The sequence below is a fragment of the Heterodontus francisci genome, chromosome 8 (genome assembly GCF_036365525.1).
Source record: "Heterodontus francisci isolate sHetFra1 chromosome 8, sHetFra1.hap1, whole genome shotgun sequence".
Taxonomy (NCBI): Eukaryota; Metazoa; Chordata; class Chondrichthyes; order Heterodontiformes; family Heterodontidae; genus Heterodontus; species Heterodontus francisci.
In genome coordinates this window covers 23138326-23162090 of record NC_090378.1, presented here as the reverse complement: position 1 = coordinate 23162090, position 23765 = coordinate 23138326, and the positions used below count along the sequence as shown (strand labels likewise).

Sequence of the window (23765 nt, the reverse complement as noted above, 5' to 3'; positions counted from 1 at the left end):
TCCTACTGATTACCACCTACCGCCCTCCCTCAGCTGATGACTCAGTACTCCATCCACTTGGAGGAAGCACTGAGGGTGGCAAGGGCACAAAATGTCCTCTGGGTGGGGGACTTCAATGTCCATCATCAAGAGTGGCTCGGTAGCAGCACTACTGACTGAGCTGGCCGAGTCCTAACGGACATAGCTGCTAGACTGGATCTGCGGCAGGTGGTGGGGGAACCAACACGAGGGAAAAACATACTTGACCTCGTCCTCACCAATCTGCCTGCTGCAGATGCTTCTGTCCATGACTGTATTGGTAGGAGTGACCACCGCACAGTCCTTGTGGAGACGAAGTCCCGCCTTCACATTGAGGATACCGTCCATCGTGTTGTGTGGCACTGTCACCGTGCTAAATGGGATAGATTTCGAACAGATCTAGCAATGCAAAACTGGGCATCCATGAGGTGCTGTGGGCCATCAGCAGCAGCAGAATTGTACTCAGCCACAATCTGTAACCTCAGCCCGGCATATCCCCCACTCTACCATTACCATCAAGCCAGGAGACCAACCCTGGTTCAATGAAGAGTGCAGGAGGGCATGCCAGGAGTAGCACCAGGCATACCTCAAAATGAGTTGTCAACCTGGTGAAGCTACAACACACGACTATCTGCGTGTCAAATTGTGTAAGCAGCATGCGATAGACAGAGCTAAGTGATCCCATAACCAACGGATCAGATCTAAGCTCTGCAATCCTGCCACATCCAGCCGTGAATGGTGGTGGACAAATAAACAACTAACTGGAGTAGGTGGCTCCACAAATATCCCCATCCTCAAAGATGGGGGAGCCCAGCACATCAGTGCGAAAGATAAGGCTGAAGCATTTGCAACAATCTTCAGCCAGAAGTGCCGAGTTGATGATCCATCTCGGCCTCCTCCTGAAGTCCCCAGCATCACAGATGCCAGACTTCAGCCAATTCGATTCACTCCGCGTGATATCAAGAAACGACTGAAGGCACTGGACACTGCAAAAGCTATGGGCCCTGACAATATTCCGGCAATAGTACTGAAGACCTGTGCTCCAGAACTTGCCGCACCCCTAGCCAAGCTGTTCCAGTACAGCTGCAACACTGGCATCTACCCAGCAAAGGGGCGGCGCAGTGGTTAGCACCGCAGCCTCACAGCTCCAGCGACCCGGGTTCAATTCTGGGTACTGTCTGTGTGGAGTTTCCAAGTTCTCCCTGTGTCTGCGTGGGTTTCCTCCGGGTGCTCCGGTTTCCTCCCACATGCCAAAGACTTGCAGGTTGATAGGTAAATTGGCCATTATAAATTACCCCTAGGATAGGTAGGTGGTAGGGAAATATAGGGACTGGTGGGGATGTGGTAAGAATATGGAATTAGTATAGGATTAGTATAAATGGGTGGTTGATGGTCGGCACAGACTCGGTGGGCCGAAGGGCCTGTTTCAGAGCTGTATCTCAAAAATAAAATGTGGAAAATTGCCCAGGTATGTCCTGTACACAAAAAGTAGGACAAATCCAAACTGGCCAATTACCGCCCCATCAGCCTACTCTCTATCATCAGTAAAGTGATGGAAGGTGTCATCAATAGTGCCATCAAGCAGCACTTGCTTAGCAATAACCTGCTCAGTGACGCTCAGTTTGGGTTCCGCCGGGGCCACTCAGCTCCCGACCTCATTACAGCCTTGGTTCAAACATGGACAAAAGGGCTGAACTCCAGAGGTGAGGTGAGAGTGACTGCCCTTGGCATCAAGGAGCCCTAGCAAAACTGAGGTCAATGGGAATCAGGGGGAAAACCCTCCGCTGGCTGGAGTCATACCTAGCGCAAAGGAAGATGGTTGTGGTTGTTGGAGGGCAATCATCTGAACTTCAGGACATCACTGCAGGAGTTCCTCAGGGTAGTGTCCTGGGCCCAACCATCTTCAGCTGCTTCATCAATGACCTTCCTTCAATCATAAGGTCAGAAGTGGGGATGTTCGCGGATGATTGCACAATGTTCAGCACCATTCGTGACTCCTCAGATACTGAAGCAGTCCGTGTAGAAATGCAGCAAGACCTGGACAATATCCAGGCTTGGGCTGATAAGTGGCAAGTAACATTCGCGCCACACAAGTGCCAGGCAATGACCATTTCCAACAAGAGAGAATCTAACCATCTCCCCTTGACATTCAAGAGCATTACCATCGCTGAATCCCCCACTATCAACATCCTGGGGGTTACCATTGACCAGAAACTGAACTGGAGTAGCCTTATAAATACCGTGGCTTGCAAGAGCAGGTCAGAGGCTAGGAATCCTGAGGCAAGTAACTCACCGCCTGACTCCCCAAAGCCTGTCCACCATCTACAAGGCACAAGTCAGGAGTGTGATGGAATACTCTCCACTTGCCTGGATGGTGCAGCTCCAACAACACTCAACAAGCTCAACACCATCCAGGACAAAGCAGCCTGCTTGATTCGCACCCCATCTACAAACATTCACTCCCTCCACCACCGACGCACAGTGGCAGCAGTGTGTACCATCTACAAGATGCACTGCAGCAATGCACCAAGGCTCCTTAGACAGCACCTTCCAAACCCGAGACATCTACCAACTAGAAGGACAAGGGCAGCAAATGCATGGGAGCACCACCAGCTGCAAGTTCTCCTCCAAGTCACACAGCATCCTGACTTGGAACTATATCGCCGTTCCTTCACTGTCGCTGGGTCAAAATCCTGGAACTCCCTTCCCAACAGCTCAGTGGGTATAGCTACCCCAAATGGACTGCTGCGGTTCAAGAAGGCAGCTCACCACCACCACCTCAAGGGCAATTCGGGATGGGCAATAAATGCTGGCCTGGCCAACGTCGCCCACATCCCATGAATGAACAAAAAAAAAATCCTTCCTCAGATAAGGAGACCAAAACTGCACACAATACTCCAGATGTGGTCTCACCAAGGCCTTGTATAATTGCAGCAAGCCATCCTTGCTCCTGGACTCGAATCCTCTCGCTATGAAGGCCAACATAGCATTTAACTTCTTAACTGCCTGCTGCACCTGCATGCTTACTTTCAGCGACTGGTGCACAAGGATACCCAGGTCTCGCTGCACTTCCCCCTTTCCCAGTCTATCACTGTTCAGATAATCTGTCTTTCCGTTTTTGCCACCTAAGTAGCTAACGTCACATTATACTGCATCTGCCGTGTATTTTCCCACTCACTCAACCTGTCCAAATCACACTGGAGCTTCTCTGCATCCTCCTTACAGTTCACACTCCCACCCAGCCTTGTGTCATCTGCAAACTTGAATATATTACATTTAATTCCCTCATCTGTATCATTAATATATATTGAGAATAGCTGGGGTCCTAGCGCTGATTCCTGCAGTACCCGACTAGTCACTGCCTGCCACTCGGAAAAAGACCTGTTTATTCATACTTTTTGTTTCCTGTCTGCCAACCAGTTCTCTAGCCATGTCAGTACCTTACCCCCAATTCCATGTGCTTTAATTTTTACAACAGAGAGCGAGCTAGAAGTGGTCCACCAGCTTAAACAGAATTTTCAATCTACAATCCCCACAGGCCTGCAACTATCTGGACTTTGAGTCTCAGATTCAACAGGTTTATCATAACCCATCTGCCCCACAAAAACCCACCTACTTCTTTCTGTCCTCTATCTGTTTTGTGTGTGTGGGCGTGCCTCCGTGCGTGCAAATGCAGTTGCGACAATTTCGTGATAAGGAGTTTTGATCAATAAACAATTTGACTTTGTTTTTTAAAAACTACAAGAAAATCTGTCACTGTCTGTTTATTTGAAAAAGAAAACACAAAGGGACTTATCTCGAGACAAATAGACTTGCTGCGGTCAGGTGGGGAGTTGATTAGTGGGAACCACCCACGTCACACCACATGGCCGTAACAGATCGTTTGTAATATAGAGAAGAAGCCGGAGGCTATCTTTGCATTCCAGGATGAGCATGGAAATATGAACAGTTTTAGAAGGTGAGAGCAGGACCTGATGGTGCTTTATGTGGTCCAGCCAGCACCCCTTGTCCGCCATATCCTTTCCAGTCTTTGTCTCTTGTAGGTGAGGGCCGTACCAGGGAACTACCAGGGAGAGAGAGAGTAATGGTCTTATTGGGAACTAGAGCATTAAAGATGAAGGTGAGGGTGTGGTTGAGCAGATCAGTAGCTGCAGAAATGTGACGAACAGAGAGCCAAAGGCGAGAGAGTTGGAATTTTGTAAGCGAATTGGGCGATAGTTTTCTTCCAGGGCGGATTCAGGAGGAGGTAGGGTTGGGGTGTAGAAAGAGAATGTGAATGGAGAGTGATACAAGGAAGCCATCAGAGCTGGCATTATCTGTGATTGATGCACTGAGACCACATGAGATGGCAGGCTCAAGGGGGTGCCATGAACATGGGTTGGATTCACTCGAAGAGATGTGAATCCTTGAAATTCTCTACCCCAGAGAGCTGTGGATGCTCAGTCATTAAGTACATTCAAGACAGAGGTGGATAGATTTTTGGGTACTTACAGAATTAAGGAATATGAGACGGTAGAGTTGAGGTAAAAGATCAACCATGACCTTGCTGAATGGCGGAGCAGGCTTGAAGGGGTAAGTTATCTACTTGTTCCGATAAGAACGCAAAAAATAGGAGCAGGAGTAGGCCATTCGGCCCCTCAAGCCTGCCCTGCCATTCAATAAGATCACGGCTGATCTGCCCCAGACCTCAACTCCTCTTTCGTGCCAGCTCCTCATACCCCTCAACTTCCCAATATTTCAAAAATCTGTCTACCTCCTCTTTAAATACTTTCAGTGATCTAGCCTTCACTACTCTGAGGTAGCGAATTCCAGACATTCACTACCCTCTGAGAGAAGAAATTCTTCGCATCTCAGTTTTAAATGAGTGTCTCCTTATTTTGTAACTATGTCCCCTAGTTCAAGGTTCCCCCACTAGTGGAAACATCTTCTCCACATCTACCCTGTCAAGCCCCTTCAGAATCTTTTATGTTTCAATAAGGTCACCCCTCATTCTTCTAAACTCTAATGAATAAAGGCCGAACCTGTTTAGCAGTTCTTGATGAGTCAACCCTTTCATCCCAGGAATCAGCCTAGTGAATCTGCTTTGAACCGCCTCCAATGCCAGTATATCTTTGCTTAAATACGGGGACCGAAACTGTACGCAGTGCTTCAGGTGCGGCCTCACCAAAACCCTGTACAGTTGTAACAAGACTTCCCCATTTGTAAACTCCAACCCCTTAGCAATAGAGGCCTAAATTCAATTTGCCGCCTTAATTACTTGCTACACCTGCATGCTAACTTTTTGTGTTTCATCCAGAAGAACACCAAATCCGTCTGTGCTGCACTTTTTTGGAGTCTCTCTCCATTTAAATAATGGTCTGTCTTTGATTCTTCCTACCAAAGTGCATGACCTCAATTTCCTACATTAAAGTTTTTGCCCACTCACTCAACCTATCTATATTCCTTTGCAGATTCCTTATGTCCTCATCCCAACATGTCCTTACCTTAGGGCAGCGCAGTGGTTAGCACTGCAGCCTCACAGCTCCAGGGACCCAGGTTCAATTCTGGGTGCTGCCTGTGCGGAGTTTGCAAGTTCTCCCTGTGACTGTGTGGGTTTTCGCTAGGTGCTCCGGTTTCCTCCCACAGCCAAAGACTTGCAGCTTGATAGGTAAATTGGCCATTATAAATTACCCCTAGTATAGGTAGGTGGTAGGGAATATGGGATTACTGCAGGGTTAGTATAAATGGGTGGTTGTTGGTCGGCACAGACTCGGTGGGCCGAAGGGCCTGTTTCAGTGCTGTATCTCTAAATAAAATAAATAAATAAAAACCACCTATTTTTGTATCGTCAGCAAATTTGGATATATTACACTCCAAGTCATTAATATAGATGGTAAATAATTGAGGCCTTAGGACTGATCCTTGTGGCACCCCACTAATTACGTCTTTCCAACCTGAAAAAGACCCATTAATTCTGACTCTGCCTTCTGTGAGTTAACCAACCCTCAATCCCTGCTAATACATTGCCCCCAATACTGTGAGCTCCTATCTTGTGCAATAATCTTTTATGTGGTACTTTATCGAATGCCTTCTGGAAATCGAAATACACTAATCTACCGGTTCCCCTTTGTCAACTCTGCTTGTTAGATCTTCAAAGAACTCTAGCAAATTTGTCAAGCATGATTTCCCTCTCACAAAACCATGTTGACTCTGTTTGATTGCGTTAAGCTTTTCGAAATGTCCTGCTATTTCTTCCTTAATGATGGACTGTAGCATTTTCCCAACTACCAATATTAGGCTGACTGGCCTATAGTGTCCTGCTTTTTGTCTGCCTCCCTTCTTGAACAGGGGTGTCACAGTAGTGGTTTTCCAATCCGCTGGGACCCTCCCATAATCCAGTGAGTTCTGAAGTATTTCCACCAATGCCTCCACTATCTCTGCAGTCCCTTCCTTTAAAATCCTTGGATGCAGGCCTTCAGGTCCTGGTGACTTGAGTGCCTTTGTCCCTCATGATAGATTCCTCATGAGCTGCATGTTTCTTTGAAATCAACAATAACTTAGATTTATATAGAGCCTTTAACATTGTAAAATGTCCCACAACACTTTCAAGTGCATCAGTTGAAATATAAATTATGCTTCCTGGAGTTTAGAAAAGCTTTGCTGGAATATTTCTCCGATTCAAACAAGTTCTCCTTGATTGTTTTTCAAAATTATTTGAAGTGGACAAATTTCAAAAACCTGAACAGTTTTCTTAGACACACACACACTGTGGAAAAAACATGACAGACTGTTCTGATCTCAGCTTTTGCTTTTGTTCCAATTCCGTAATCTTCAGAAAGCATTTTTAAACAATGTGATATCTACATTCCAAATAGAATTCTATGAAAAAAATATTTTTTAAAATCTTAACATAAAAGCCCTAATTATCTCCTTTTGTTTTTGAGTATATTATTTACATTGCAAGTCATTAGTTGTAATTTCATTTTAGAATAAAGAAGATGTGATGGCAATGAGACTTCGAGAAGCAGATAGCATAGCAGCTGTGGTTGAACTACAACAGAAAATTGCTGATCTAGAGATACAGGTATTCAAAGTAAAAGTTATCATTGATGAAATTCTTCTCAATTTCTCCTCCCCAATTTTCTTGTTCAAAAGTACTCTGTTATAGTTGCGGTACCTCACCCAGTTGGCTCAACATGAGCCTGGCTGCTGTTGGCAGGTTATTTGACCATGCTGGAGTAACAAAGCTGAGTTCAATTCTGCCTTCAACTGACAATCACAATTGGGGTTTTCGGACAGAATTGTGATCAGGAACAAGTGTCCTGTTGTTCTTTCCCTAGCTTAGGGATACTGAGGCTAACTGCAGTGTGTCTGCTACTACCCTGGCTGAAGCATAATGGAGAAGTGATTGTATTAGAAAGTTTCCTGGTCATCTTGTGTACTCAGTATGACGCCTGCTGGTTTTGCCCACTGAACCATTGGAGGCTATGTGCTTTTGATCTCCTGATTCAATGGTTTTACATTTTCAGCCATTGCATTTTTGTTAAATGCAGAGACTCACTATAATAAGTTAGGGCAAGAATGTGAAAAAAGGTGAATTGATTCAATCTAGAGGATGTGCGATCAGGATAATAAACTCGTCTGAAAAATATGGAATACAGAGAAACAGGTTACTGTAGTGTCAATCAGAACTAATTTCTGAATTTTTAAAATCTGTTTTGGACAACTTGAAAACAAGAAAACATCTTGTGAACTTTGTCACCCTGCTTTACTTGCTCACTCTTAATATTGCTTTCTTCCTATAAAGATTTGTGTGATCATTTAGTGTTGTGGCTAATATATAATTGTTAGTTTTAGAAAATCTATAATCCTATATACTTTATACTCATTTTGTATATATATATATTGGAGTATAGAGTCACAGAGTCATCGAGTTTTACAGCACAGAAACAGGCCCTTCGGCCCAACGCGCCTGCGCCGACCATCAAGCACCCATACAAGCTCATCCCATTTTCCAGCACGGCCCGTAGCCTTGTATGCTATGGCATTTCAAGTGCTCATCTAAGTATTTCTTGAATGTTGTGAGGGTTCCTGCCTCTACCACCCCTCCAGGCAGTGTGTTCCAGATTCCAACCACCCTCAGTGAAAAAACGTTTCCTCAACTCCCCTCTAAACCTCTTGCCCCTTACCTTAAATTTATGCCCCCCTAGTTACTCACCCCTCCGCAAAGGGAAAAAGTTTCCTCCTGTCTATCCGATCAATGCCCCTCATAATTTTGTATACCTCAATCATGTCCCCCCTCAGCCTTCTCCGCTCCAAGGAAAACAACCCTAGCTTATCCAGTCTCATTTCATAACCGAAATGCGCCAGCCCAGGCAACATCCTGGTGAATCTCCTCTGCACCCTCTCCAGTGCAATCACATCCTTCCTATAGTGTGGTGACCAGAACTGTACACAGTACTCCAGCTGTGGCCTAACCAGCGTTTTATACAGCTCGAACATAACCTTCCTGCTCTTATATTCTATGCTTCGGCTAATAAAGGCAAGTATCCCATATGTCTTCCTAACCACCTTATCAACCTGTGCTGCTGTGTTTAGTGACCTATGGACAAGCACCCAAGGTCCCTCTGACCCTCTGTACTCCCTCGGGTCCTACAATCCATTGTATATTCCCTTGACTTGTGATGGATAAAGGCACGTGTGATCCAAGCATAAAATTAGGATACTATTCAAGTTTAGTCTATTTTGAATGGGAGCCATGAAACTAAAACAATGTGGTGAATTAATGCATTTTAGCTGTGCAACGACATTGTTTAACTGTTGATAAACTTTTAGTCACCATTTTTGATGAGATAAAAATTCCCTGGTTAAGTTGGTGTTGTCAAGACATTTCCACTAGTCCAACACCTGCTCAACCATACAGTATTGTGCTTTTGTTGCAAGTGTTGTGCATTATTGTATTGCTCAGAATTTTTAAAAAATCTTAATCGATTAGCTTTTTTTTTCCAGAAAGAATTATTTCTCTGTGACGTCAGTCACCATTCAACTATTTCTGATCCTATAGGAGCTGGTTGGCTAATGTTTTACAGTTATAGATGACTGAAGGAACCTCAACACAGACATATTTCTGAGAATCATCATAACTTTATCATTGATGGGAGGCATCCACTGTCCATTCTGGGATGAATTCCCATATGGTACATAGCTGAGAAGAGGGTAGAGAACAAATGAACGTGGGTTATTTTATTTTGAATTGCAATATAAGTGAGATATTTCCTTTTGCTGGAAGCAGTTTCTTTGTATTCGGCCTTTTTTTCCTTTTTAGAGTGAGAAAAGATTGGATTGGCTGTTGGTCAATTTGGTTTGTCAGCTTGAGATTTCTTGCCTATGTGTGGTTGCAACAGTTATCATTTTTATAATGCCCCTCACAATGGAAAGACCTCGTAAAATTATAAAATAGTACAGCTCAGAAGGAGGCCATCTGGTCATCAAGTCTGCACCAGTTCTTTCGAAGAGCAATCCAGTTAATCCCAGCACCACCTCTCTTTCCCCATCCCTGAAAGTTTTTCTCCTTCAAGCATTTATCCAGTTCCTTTTTGAAGTATGCTATTGAATCTGTACCCACCATTCGATTGGGCAGTGCATTCCAAATCCTAACCAGTTGTTGCCTTCAAAGGGCTCTCCTCATAATGCCTCTGGTACTTAATCTTAAATCTGGTTATTAACCCTTGAGCCATTGGAAATAGTTTCTCTTTATTTACTCCTATCTAAACCCTTCATGATTTTAAATACCTCCCTCAAATCTCCTCTTAGCGTTCTCTGATCTAAGAACAAACCCAGCTTCTCCAGTCTATCTAACTGTAATCCCTCATCCCCAGAATCATTCTAGTAAATCTTTACCGTCTCCAAAGCCTTCGCATCCTTCCCAATGTGTAGTGCCCACAATTGGACACAATACCCAAGATGGGGCCCTACGTGTGTTTTATATAGGTTTAGCATTACTTCCTGGCTTTTGTACGCCATGCCTCTATTTATAAAGCCCAGGATCCCATGTTAACTGCCAGCAACATTTGCGCTATGCAAGCTTTAGGCAATGACCATCTCCAACGAGAGAGAATCTAGTCATCTCCCTTTGACATTCAATGGCATTACCATCGCTGAATTCCCCACCATCAACATCCTGGCGGTTACCATTGACCAGAAACTTAACTGGACCAGTCATACAAATACTGTGGCTTCAAGAGCAGTTCAGAGCCTGGGAATTCTGTGACGAGTAACTTGCCTCCAGATTCCCCAAAGCCTGTCCACAATCTACAAGGCGCAAGTCAGGAGTGTGATGGAATACTCTCCACTTGCCTGGATGGGTGCAGCTCCAACAACATTCAAGAAGCTTGACACCATCCTGGACAAAGCAGCTTGCTTGATTGGCACCCCATTCCCCACCTTAAACATTCACTCCGTGCACCGCTGGCGCACAGTGGCAGCAGTGTGTACCATCTTCAAGATACACTGCAACAATTTGCCAAGCCTCCTTCGACAGCACCTTCCAAACCTGCTACCTCCGCCACCTAGAAGGACAAGGGCAGCAGATGCATGCGAACACCAACACTTGCAAGTTCCCCTGCAAGCCACACAACATCCTAATTTGGACCAGTACTGGTGTTCCTTCACTGTTGTTGGCTCAAAATCTTGGAACTCGCTTCCTAACAGCACTGTTGGTGTATCTACACACCAAGGACTGCAGCTATTCAAGAAGACAGCTCACCACCACCACCTTCTCAAGGGCAATTGGGAATGGGCAATAAATGCCAGCCTAGCCAGCGACGCCCACATCCCACGAATGAATAAAAGAATTTAAAAATTAACTGCCTTGTTAACCTGTCCTGCTGCCTTCAAAGATTTGTGCACAGACACCCCCAGGTCTCTCTCTTGCAACCTTTTTAAAATTTTATCATTTAGCATGTATTGTTGCTCGTCATTTTTCCTACCAAAATGCATCACCTCACACCTTTCTGAGTTGAATTTCATCTGCAGTGTGCCCGCCCATTCCACCACCAGCCTGTCCATGTTCTCTTGACGTTTATTATCTTCCTCACTGTTTACTACGCTACTCTTGCAACACTTTCCAGTGTGGAGAGGAAAATGGACGCAACAAGAAAAAGTTGTTATTTTTTGTCTATTTTGACAACAGCTCACCTTTATCTCAGGCTGCCGTATTCTACGGATACGAGTTTCATGGGATCACATGTGCAACTGGCGTACTTGACTTATAATGCAGGCTTCATCTTGCATTAAGCTCAGTGACAAAACAACTTTGTTCACCCACATTTGATTGTGTGCCCAGAGCTCTGGTTCAGAGCAGCTACTTTTTAATGTTACAAAAGCATGGGTGAAAGCATTGGCTTTACCCTTGCATTAAATAAATTCAATACGAAGTTTAAGTAGTTCCTGGGCGGTTGTTTTAATACTTTGCTTTCTGCCACCCAGTGTGAAGTCCAAGTGACATGAAGTTATCTACTAGAGGGATTGCTTACATTGTAGCTTCAGGGAATTTGGAAGTTAGATTAGGACCTGACATGCAGCCATTTTAACATGGGATCACATCAGAAAATTAATTTTTTTTTATTAATTCATGGGATGTGAGTGTCGCTGGCCAGGCCAGCATTTATTGCCCATCCCAAATTGCCCTTGAGAAGGTGGTGGTGGGCTGCCTTCTTGAACCGCTGCAGTCCATGTGGAGTAGGTACAGCCACAGTGCTGTTCGGAAGGATTTTGACCCAGCGACAGTGAAGGAACGGCGATATAGTTCCAAGTCAGGATGGTGTGTGACTTGGAGGGGAACCTGCAGGTGGTGGTGTTCCCATGCATTTGCTGCCCTTGTCCTTCTAGTTGGTAGACGTTGCGGGTTTGGAAGGTGCTGTCTAAGGAGCCTTGGTGCATTGCTGCAGTGCATCCTGTCAATGGTACACACTGCTGCCACTGTGCGTCGGTGGTGGAGGGAGTGAATGTTTGTAGATGGGGTGCCAATCAAGCGGGCTGCTTTGTCCTGGATGGTGTCGAGCTTGTTGAGTGTTGTTGGAGCTGCACCCATCCAGGCAAGTGGAGAGTATTCCATCACACTCCTGACTTGTGCCTTGTAGATGGTGGACAGGCTTTGGGGAGTCAGGAGGTGAGTTACTCGCCTCAGGATTCCTAGCCTCTGACCTGCTCTTGCAGCCACAATATTTATATGGCTACTCCAGTTCAGTTTCTGGTCAATGGTAGCCCCTAGGATGTTGATAGTGGGGGATTCCGCGATGGTAATGCCATTGAATGTCATGGGGAGTTGGTTAGATTCACTCTTGTTGGAGATGGTCATTGCCTGGCACTTGTTTGGCGCGAATGTTCCTTGCCATTTATCAGCCCAAGCCTGGATATTGTCCAGGTCTTGCTGCATTTCTATACGGACTGCTTCAATATCTGAGGAGTCACGAATGGTGTAGAACATTGTGCGAACATCCCCACTTCTGGCCTTGTGATAGAAGGAAGGTCATTGATGAAGCAGCTGAAGATGGTTGGGCCCAGGACACTACCTTGAGGAACTCCTGCAGTGATGTCCTGGAGCTCAGATGATTGACCTCCAACAACCACAACCATCTTCCTTTGCGCTAGGTATGACTCCAGCCAGCGGAGGGTTTTCCCCCTGATTCCGATTGACCTTAGTTTTGCGAGGGCTCCTTGATGCCATGCTCAGTCAAATGCTGCCATGATGTCAAGAGCAGTCACACTCATTTGTCAATGCAACAGCTGTAGTCTTAAAACTGAAGTTTCAAATTAGCAGTTGCTATCAGCAGATCAAATGGTCAAGTCCTAAAGTGACAATATTAGACAAATGGGGAAATAGAGCCACAAAAACAGATCTGTGGAAGAGGTGGGACATACCAGCAAAATGGCTACCATAGCATGCACTCTGGAACAAATTACAGAGCCCCTTGTGCCTAAAGGTTGAATTTTGTCACTGGTTGTATTTTAAATGTTTCGCATGAGATGTCCCCTTTTGCAAACTTTTCTCAAAGTTTCCAATATATGATCTTTATCAATATGTCATACTGATATGTTAGTAGAGTGGTATATTACCTTTCACTTTACTGTTAGAAGGTACATAGGGGTACTGATTCAGTGTCAGATGAAATGGTTTAATTTTCATCAAGTTTCTGGGAAATTAAACAAGCAAGACCCTTTCTTAAATGTTACCTTACAGTTACAAGTGAACAAAATGAAGTTTGAGCCTGCAGAAGGTCAGAGAATTTGGTCAGAGATTTTTCACATGTACAGTTACAAATTGTATTCTTGAATTGTACTTTATAAATGTATTTCTTGGTCTAACAAGAGAAACCAGACCTCCATGCTTGAAAGATATGGAGAGTTTTCACTGTGTACAAAATTCCAGTGCAACATTTCCCCATCGTATTATATTTGGGAAATCTTTGAGAAAAGAGCGTGCGTTAGAAAAGGGCATTGGAGCAGGAGGTGGTGTGCCACAACTGCAGCATGTGGAAGTTTGTGGCAAGCATCACGATCCTTGACAGCAGTATCTGTGATAAGTCATAGAGTTATATAGCACAGAAACAAGCCCGTCAGCTCATCGTGTCCATGCCGGCCATCAAGCACCTATACATTCTAATCCCATTTTCCAGCACTTGGCCCTTTGTCTTGTATGCTATAGCGTTTCAAGTGCTCATCTAAATACTTCTTAAATGTTGCGAGGGTTCCTGCCTCTACCGCCCCTTCAGGCAGTGTGTTCCAGATTCCAACCACCCTCTGGGTGAAAAAGATTTTCCTCACATCCCATCTAAACCTCCTGCCCCTTACCTTAAATTTATGCCCCCTGGTTACTGACACCTCTGCTAAGGGAAAAAGTTTCTTCCTATCTACCCTATATATGCTCCTCATAATTTTGTATACCTCAATCAGGTCCCCCCTCAGCCTTCTCTGCTCGAAGGAAAACAACCACAGCTCATCACGTCTCTCCTCATAGCTGAAATGCTCTAGCCCAGTCAACATCTCGGTGAATCTCCTCTGCACCCTCTCCAGTGCAATCACATCCTTCTTATCGTGTGGCGACCAGAACTGTACTCCAGCTGTGACCCAAGTAGCATTCTATACAGCTCCATCATAACCTTGCTGCTCTTATATTCTATGCCTCGGTTAATAAAGGCAAGTATCCCATATGCCTTCCTAACCACCTTATCTACCTGTGCTGCTGCCGTCAGTGATCTATGGACACCAAGGTCCCTTTCACCCTCTGTATTTCCTAGGGTCCTACTATTCATTGTATATTCCCTTGCCTTGTTATTCCTCCCAAAATGCATCACCTCACATTTCTCAGGATTAAATTCTATTTGCCACTGCTCTGCCCATCTTACCAGCCCATCTATATCGTCCTGTAATCTAAGGCTTTCCTCCACACTATTTACAACACCACCAATTTTCATGTCATCTGCGAACTTAATGATCATACCTCCTATATTCACTTCTAAATCATTAATGTACACTACAAACAGCAAGAGTCCCAGCACTGATCCCTGTTGTACACCTGTGGCTTCCAATCGCAAAAACAACCATCACCCTCAGCCTCCTGCCACGAAGCCAATTTTGGATCCAATTTACTAAATTGTCCTGGATCCCATGTGCCCTTACCACCTTAACCAATCTCCCATGCGGGACCTTAGCAAAAGCCTTACTGAAATCTGTGTGGACTACATCAACTGCTTTACCTTCATCTACACATCTAGTCACTTCCTCGAAAAATTCAGTCAAGTTTGTTAGACATGCTCTCCCCCTGACAAAGCCATGCTGACTATCCGTGATTAATCCCTGTCTCTCCAAGTGAAGATTAATTCTGTCCCTCAGAATTTTTTCCAATAGTTTCCCACCACTGATGTTAGACTCACTGGCTTGTAATTACCTAGTTATCCCTGCTACCCTCTTGAATAATGGGACCACATTCGCTGTCCTGCAGTCCTCTGGTACCTCTCCTGTGGCCAGAGAGGATTTGAAAATTTGTGTCAGAGCCCCTGCTATCTCCTCCCTTGCCTCACATAACAGCCTGGGATACATCTCATCTGGGCCTGAGGATTTATCCACTTTTAAGCCCACTAAAACCGCTAATACCTCCTCCCTTTCAATGCTAATTTGTTCCAGTATATCACAATCCCCCTCCCTGATCTCTACACCTGTATCATCCTTCTCCACAGTGAACACAGATGAAAAGAAATCATCTAAATTAAAAAGCAGAACCAAAAAGGTGGTAATCTCTGGATTACTACCTGAGCCACGAGCTAATTGACACAGGGTCAATAAGATTATAGAGATAAATGCGTGGCTCAAAGATTGGTGTGGGAGAAATGGGTTTGAATTCATGGACCATTGGCACCAGTACTAGGGAAGGAGAGAGCTGTTCCGATGGGACGGGCTCCACCTGAATCATGCTGGGCTGTAGATAAGGCTTTAAACTAAATAGTGGGGTGGGGGGTGGGGGGGGCGGGAGGGTTCAGTTGCATGGAAAATTAGAATGTCAAATTTAAAGGAGAAGGCAGGAATGCAGGTTACCAGAAAATAAAAGGAAGGGACAGAATGTGTGAACGTCATATTGCACCAAGGAATCGTACAAGAGTAGGGAAATTTGATAATAGAACAAACTTAAAGGCTTTGTATCTGAATGCACGAAGCATTCAGAATAAAATAAATGAGTTAACAGCGCAAATAGAGACGAATGGGTATGATTTAGTGGCAAATACTGAGACGTGGTTGCAGGGAAACCAGGTTTGGGAATTGAATATATAAGGGTACTCAGTATTTCGGAAGGATAGGCAGGAAGAAAAAGGAGGAGCTGTAGCTTTGTTAGTAAAGGAAGAGATCAGTGCTGTAGTGAGAAACGATATAGGCACTAGAGATCAAGGCATAGAATCAGTCTGGGTAGAAATAAGAAATAGCAAGGCAAAGAAGTCACTGGTGGGAGTAATCTATAGGTCCCCAAATGGTAGTTCTGCAGTGGGGCACAGTATAAACCAGGAAATAATGGGGGCTTATAAGAAAGGGACTGCAATAATCATGGGTGATTTTAATATGCTTATAGACTGGATTAATCAAATTGGCAAGGGGAGCCTAGAGAAAGTTCATTGAAGGTTTTAGAGATTGTTTTTTGGAGCAATATGTTGTGGAACCAGGCTATTCTAGATTTGGTGTTTTGTAATGAGGTGGGATTAATAAATGATCTCATAGTAAAGGATCCTCTAGGGAAGAGTGATCATAGCATGCTAGAATTTCAAATTCTGGAGTCCCACACCAGCGTTCTGGAGTTAAAGCAGAGGCATGAGGACAGATTTGGCCCTAGTGGACTGGACAGGAAGACTAAAAGGTAGGACTGTTGATGAGCAGTGGCAGATGTTTAAGGAGTTATTTAATTCCTCCCAACTAAAATATATTACAGAGAGGAAGAAAGATACTAAGGGTGCGGGGGTGGGAATCATCCATGGCTAAGCAAGGAAGTTAAGGATAACAGAAGGACAAAAACTAAGGCATACCATATTGCAAAGGCCAGTGGCAGGCTGGAAAATTGGGAAACTTTTAAAAATCAACAAAGGGTTACTAAAAAAGTAATAAAAAGAGCAAAGGTAAATTATGAAAGAAACTAGCGCAAAATATAAAAACAGATAGCAAAAGCTTCTATAAGTATATAAAAGGTAAGAGAGTAGCTAAAGTGAATATTCATTCTTTGGAGGATGAGACTGGGGAGTTAATAGAGGGGAACACAGAAATGGCAGAGACACTGAATCAGTATTTTGCCTCCGTTTTCTCGGTGGAGGACACTCGTACCATCCCAATAATAACAGGAAATGCAGAGGTGAGAGATAGAGAGGAACTTAGAAAAATCACCATCACGAGGGAAAAAGTACTGAGCAAACTATTGGGATTGAAGGCAGACAAGTCTCCAGGGCCTGATGGCCGACATCCTAGGGTCTTAAAGGAAATGGCAGCGGAGATAGTGGACCCATTGGCAAAAATGTTCCAAAATTCCCTGGATGCAGGAAAGGTTCCAGTGGATTGGAAAAAAGCTAATATTATGCCTTCATTCAAAAAGGGAGGGAGGCAGAAAGTAGGAAACTACAGACCAGTTAGTTTGACAGCTGTCATCGGGAAATTGTTAGAATCCATTATTAAGGAAGTAATAACAGGACATTCAGAAAGTCAAACACAATCCATCAGAGTCAGCATGGTTTTATGAAGGATAAATCGTGTCTGACTAATTTGCTAGAGTTCTTGGAAGCTGTAACAAGCAAAGTGGATAATGGGGATCCTGTAGATGTAGTTTGTCTGGACTTCCAGAAGGCATTTGATAAGGTGCTGCACAAAAGGTTAATACACAAAGTAAGTTCACATGGGAAACAAAAACAAGAAATGCTGGAATCACTCAGCAGGTCTGGCAGCATCTGTGGAAAGAGAAGCAGAGTTAACGTTTCGGGTCAGTGACCCTTCTTCGGAACTGACAAATATTAGAAAAGTCACAGATTATAAACAAGTGAGGTGGGGGTGGGGCAAGAGATAACAAAGGAGAAGGTGCAGATTGGACCAGGCCACATAGCTGACCAAAAGGTCACGGAGAAAAGGCAAACAATATGTTAATGGTGTGTTGAAAGACAAAGCATTAGTACAGATTAGGTGTGAATACACTGAATATTGAACAGCAGCAAGTGCAAACCTGAAGAAAAACAACCTGAAAAAAACAGTGGATAAGCAAACTGAACAAACTAAGATGAAATGAAATAAATGCAAAAAAAGATTGTAAAAAATGTAAAAAGGAATGTAAAAAAAAAAGGAAGAGAAAATAACTAAAAATGAAAGTAAAATGGGGGGCTGTCATGCTCTGAAATTATTGAACTCAATGTTCAGTCCGGCAGGCTGTCGTGTGCCTAATCGGTAGATGAGATGCTGTTCCTCGAGCTTGCGTTGATGTTCACTGGAACACTGCAGCAATCCCAGGACAGAGATGTGAGCATGAGAGCGGGGGGGAGTGTTGAAATGGCAAGCAACCGGAAGCTCAGGGTTCTGCTTGCGGACTGAGCGGAGATGTTCCGCAAAGCGGTCACCCAGTCTGCGCTTGGTCTCCCCAATGCAGAGGAGACCACACTGTGAGCAGCGAATACAGTATACTACATTGAAAGAAGTACAAGTAAATCGCTGCTTCACCTGAAAGGAGTGTTTGGGGCCTGGGATAGTGAGGAGAGAGGAGGTAAATGGGCAGGTATTACACCTCCTGCGATTGCAAGGGAAGGTGCCATGGGACGGGGACGAGGTGGTGGGGGTAATGGAGGAGTGGACCAGGGTGTCGGGGAGGGAACGATCCCTTCGGAATGCTGACGGGAAGGGAGGGGAAGATGCGACTGGTAGTGGCATCACGCTGGAGGTGGCGAAAATGGCGGAGGATGATCCTTTGGATATGGAGGCTGGTGGGATGAAAAGTGAGGACAAGGGGAACCCTGTCACGGTTCTGGGAGGAAGGGGTGAGGGTAGAGGTGCGGGGAATGGGTCGGACACGGTTGAGGGCCCTGTCAACCACAGTGGGGGGAAATCCTCGGTTGAGGAAAAAGGAGGTCATATCAGAAGCACCGTCATGGAAGGTAGCATCATCAGAGCAGATGCGTCGGAGACGGAGAAACTGGGAGAATGGAATGGAATCCTTACAGGAGGTAGGGTGTGAAGAAGTGTAGTCGAGGTAGCTGTGGGAGTCAGTGGGCTTATAAATGGATATTGGTAGACAACCTATCCCCAGAGATGGAGACAGACCACCTCGTCCCCGTCCCATGGCACCTTCCCCTGCAATCGCAGGAGGTGTAATACCTGCCCATTTACCTCCTCTCTCCTCACTATCCCAGGCCCCAAACACTCCTTTCAGGTGAAGCAGCGATTTACTTGTACTTCTTTCAATGTAGTATACTGTATTCGCTGCTCACAGTGTGGTCTCCTCTACATTGGGGAGACCAAACGCAGACTGGGTGACCGCTTTGCGGAACATCTCTGCTCAGTCCGCAAGCAGAACCCTGAGCTCCGGTTGCTTGCCATTTCAACATTCCCCCCTGCTCTCATGCTCACATCTCTGTCCTGGGATTGCTGCAGCGTTCCAGTGAAGATCAACGCAAGCTCGAGGAACAGCATCTCATCTACCGATTAGGCACACGACAGCCTGCCGGACTGAACATTGAGTTCAATAATTTCAGAGCATGACAGCCCCCCATTTTACTTTCATTTTTAGTTATTTTTTCTTCCTTTTTTTTTACATTCCTTTTTACATTTTTTACAATCTTTTTTTGCATTTATTTCATTTCATCTTAGTTTGTTCAGTTTGCTTACCCACTGTTTTTTTCAGGTTGTTTTTCTTCAGGTTTGCACTTGCTGCTGTTCATTATTCAGTGTATTCACACCTAATCTGTGCTAATGCTTTGTCTTTCAACACACCATTAACATATTGTTTGCCTTTTCTCCGTGACCTTTTGGTCAGCTGTGTGGCCTGGTCCAATCTGCACCTTCTCCTTTGTTATCTCTTGCCCCACCCCCACCTCACTTGTTTATAATCTGTGACTTTTCTAATATTTGTCAGTTCCGAAGAAGGGTCACTGACCCGAAACGTTAACTCTGCTTCTCTTTCCACAGATGCTGCCAGACCTGCTGAGTGATTCCAGCATTTCTTGTTTTTGTTTCAGATTTCCAGCATCCGCAGTATTTTGCTTTTATTTAAGTTCACATGGGGTTCGGGGCAATTTATCAGCTTGGATAGAGGATTGGCTAGCCAACAGAAAACAGAGTCGGGATAAATGGGTCTTTTTCTGGTTGGCAAAATGTAACTAGTGGGGTGCCACAGGGTTCAGTCCTTGGGCCCCAACTATTTACAATCTGTATTAATGACTTGGATGCAGGGATAGAAGGGACGACAGCCAAATTTGCAGATGACACTAAAATAGGTGGGATAGTAAGTTGCAATAAATAAATAAGAAATTTACAAATGGATATGGATAGGTTGGATGAATGGGCCAAAATTTGGCAGATGGAGTTTAACGTGGGTAAGTGTGAGATTATCCACTTTGGTCGGAAGAATAGAAAGGCAAATTATTTTCTAAATGGAGAGAAACTTCAGAATGCTTCGATGCAGAGAGATCTGGGTGTCCTCGTGCATGAATCGCAGAAAGCTAGTATACAGGTACAGCAGGTAACAAGGAAGGCAAATGGAATTTTGGCATTTATTGCAAAAGGAATAGAATATAAAAGTAGGGAAGTGTTGCTGCAACTGTACAAGTCATTAGTGAAACTGCACCTGCAGTATTGCGTATAGTTTTGGTCCCCTTACTTGATGGATGTAGTTGCATTGGAGGCAGTTCAGAGGAGGTTCACTAGATTGATTCCAAAGAACAAAGAACAGTACAGCACAGGAACAGGCCATTCGGCCCTCCAAGCCTGCGCCGATCTTGATGCCTGCCTAAACTAAAACCTTCTGCACTTCGGGGGACCATATCCCTCTATTCCCATCCTATTCATGTATTTGTCAAGATGCCTCTTAAACGTCGCTATCCTACCTGCTTCCACCACCTCCCCTGGCAGCAAGTTCCAGGCACTCACCACCCTCTGTGTAAAGAACTTGCCTCGCACATCCCCTCTAAACTTTGCCCCTCGCACCTTAAACCTATGTCCCCTAGTAACTGACTCTTCCACCCTGGGAAAAAGTTTCTGACTATCCACTCTGTCCATGCCACTCATAACTTTGTAAACCTCTATCATGTCGCCCCTCCACCTCCGTCTTTCTAGTGAAAACAATCCGAGTTTATCCAACCTCTCCTCATAGCTAATGCCCTCCAGACCAGGCAACATCCTGGTAAACCTCTTCTGTACCCTCTCCAAAGCTTCCACGTCCTTCTGGTAGTGTGGCGACCAGAATTGCACGCAATATTCTAAGTGTGGCCTAACTAAGGTTCTGTATAGCTGCAACATGACTTGCCAATTTTTATACTCTATGCCCCAACCGATGAAGGCAAGCATGCCGTATGCCTTCTTGACTACCTTATCCACCTGTGTTGCCACTTTCAGTGACCTGTGCACCTGTACGCCCAGATCTCTCTGCCTGTCAATACTCCTAAAGGTTCTGCCATTTACTGCATACTTCCCACCTGCATTAGACCTTCCAAAATGCATTACCTCACATTTGTCCGAATTAAACTCCATCTGCCATTTCTCCGCCCGTCTCCAAACAATCTGTATCCTGCTGTATCCTCTGACAATCCTCATCACTATCCGCAACTCCACCAACCTTTGTCGTCCGCAAACTTAATAATCAGACCAGCTACATTTTCCTCCAAATCATTTATATAGACTACAAACAGCAAAGGTCCCAGCACTGATCCCTGCAGAACACCACGAGTCACATCCCTCCATTCAGAAAAGCACCCTTCCACTGTTACTCTCTGTCTTCTATGAAGAAGCCAGTTCTGTATCTATCTTGCCAGCTCACCTCTGATCCCGTGTGACTTCACCTTTTGTACCAGTCTGCCATGAGGGACCTTGTCAAAGGCTTTACTGAAGTCCATATAGACAAGATCCACTGCCCTTCCTTCATCAATCATCTTTGTCACTTCTTCAAAAAACTCAATCAAATTAGTGAGACACTACCTCCCCTTCACAAAACCATGCTGCCTCTCGCTAATAACTTCCTTTGTTTCCAAATGGGAGTAAATCCTGTCCCGAAGAATCCTCTCTAATAATTTCCCTACCACTGACATAATGCTCACCAGCCTTTTATTTCCTGGATTATCCTTGCTACGAAGCTTTGAAAGAATATCGGGAATGTAGGACCAATCTGAAACGAGGAATTAAGAGGGCTTAAAGGGGTCATGAAATATCTTTAGCAAACAGGGTTAAGGAAAATCCCAAAGCCTTTTATTCAGATATAAGGAGCAAGAGGGTAACTAGAGCAAGGATTGGCCCACTCAAGGACAAAGGAGGAAAGTTATGCGTGGAGTCAGAGAAAATGGGTGAGATTCTAAACGAGTACTTTGCATCGGTATTCACCGAGGAGAGGGACATGACGGATGTTGAGGTTAGGGACAGATGTTTGATTACTCTAGGTCAAGTCGGCATAAGGAGGGAGGAAGTGTTGGGTATTCTAAAAGGCATTAAGGTGGACAGGTCCCCAGGTCCGGATGGGATCTATCCCAGGTTACTGAGGGAAGCGAGAGAGGAAATAGCTGGGGCCTTAACAGATATCTTTGCAGCATCCTTAAACACGGGTGAGGTCCCGGAGGACTGGAGAATTGCTAATGTTGTCCCCTTGTTTAAGGAGGGTAGCAGGGAAAATCCAGGTAATTATAGACCGGTGAGCCTGACGTCAGTGGTAGAGAAGCTGCTGGAGAAGATACTGAGGGATAGGATCTATTCCCATTTGGAAGAAAATGGGCTTATCAGTGATGGGCAACATGGTTTTGTGCAGGGAAGGTCATGTCTTACCAACTTAATAGAATTCTTTGAGGAAGTGACAAAGTTGATTGATGAGGGAAGGGCTGTAGATGTCATATACATGGACTTCAGTAAGGCGTTTGATAAGGTTCCCCATGGTAGGCTGATGGAGAAAGTGAAGTCGCATGGGGTCCAGGGTGTACTAGCTAGATGGATAAAGAACTGGCTGGGCAACAGGAGACAGAGAGTAGCAGTGGAAGGGAGTTTCTCAAAATGGAGACGTGTGACCAGTGGTGTTCCACAGGGATCCGTGCTGGGACCACTGTTGTTTGTGATATACATAAATGATTTGGAGGAAAGTATAGGTGGTCTGATTAGCAAGTTTGCAGACGACACTAAGATTGGTGGAGTAGCAGATAGTGAAGGGGACTGTCAGAGAATACAGCAGAATATAGATAGATTGGAGAGTTGGGCAGAGAAATGGCAGATGGAGTTCAATCAGGGCAAATGCGAGGTGATGCATTTTGGAAGATCCAATTCAAGAGTGAACTATACAGTAAATGGAAAAGTCCTGGGGAAAATTGATGTACAGAGAGATTTGGGTGTTCAGGTCCATTGTTCCCTGAAGGTGGCAACGCAGGTCAATAGAATGGTCAAGAAGGCATACGGCATGTTTTCCTTCATCGGACGGGGTATTGAGTACAAGAGTTGGCAGGTCATGTTACAGTTGTATAGGACTTTGGTTCGGTCACATTTGGAATACTGCGTGCAGTTCTGGTCACCACATTACCAAAAGGATGTAGATGCTTTGGAGAGGGTGCAGAGGAGGTTCACCAGGATGTTGCCTGGTATGGAGGGCGCTAGCTATGAAGAGAGGTTGAGTAGATTAGGATTATTTTCATTAGAAAGACGGAGGTTGAGGGGGGACCTGATTGAGGTGCACAAAATCATGAGAGGTATAGACAGGGTGGATAACAAGAAGCTTTTTCCCCAGAGTGGGGGATTCAGTTACTAGGGGTCACGAGTTCAAAGTGAGAGGGGAAAGGTTTAGGGGGGATATGCGTGGAAAGTTGTTTACGCAGAGGGCGGTGGGTGCCTGGAACGTGTTGCCAGCGGAGGTGGTAGACGCGGGCACGATAGCGTCTTTTAAGATGTATCTAGACAGATACATGAATGGGCAGGAAGCAAAGAGATACAGACCCTTGAAAATAGGCGACATGTTTAGATAGAGGATCTGGATCGGCGCAGGCTTGGAGGGCCGAAGGGCCTGTTCCTGTGCTGTAATTTTCTTT

The 23765-nt window shown here is 44.9% G+C and overlaps 1 protein-coding gene across 6 annotated transcripts in view; it reads left to right on the top strand.

Moving 5' to 3' along the window:
- The window catches only part of LOC137372691 (ecotropic viral integration site 5 protein homolog), a 308742-nt gene that overhangs the window by 179761 nt on the left and 105216 nt on the right, over window positions 1–23765 (top strand). For all 6 annotated transcript variants that reach the window (XM_068036790.1, XM_068036788.1, XM_068036787.1 and 3 more), the window contains one exon: window positions 6986–7081. In XM_068036790.1, the coding sequence (XP_067892891.1) occupies window positions 6986–7081 (96 nt within the window). The remainder of the gene's footprint in view (window positions 1–6985; window positions 7082–23765) is intronic.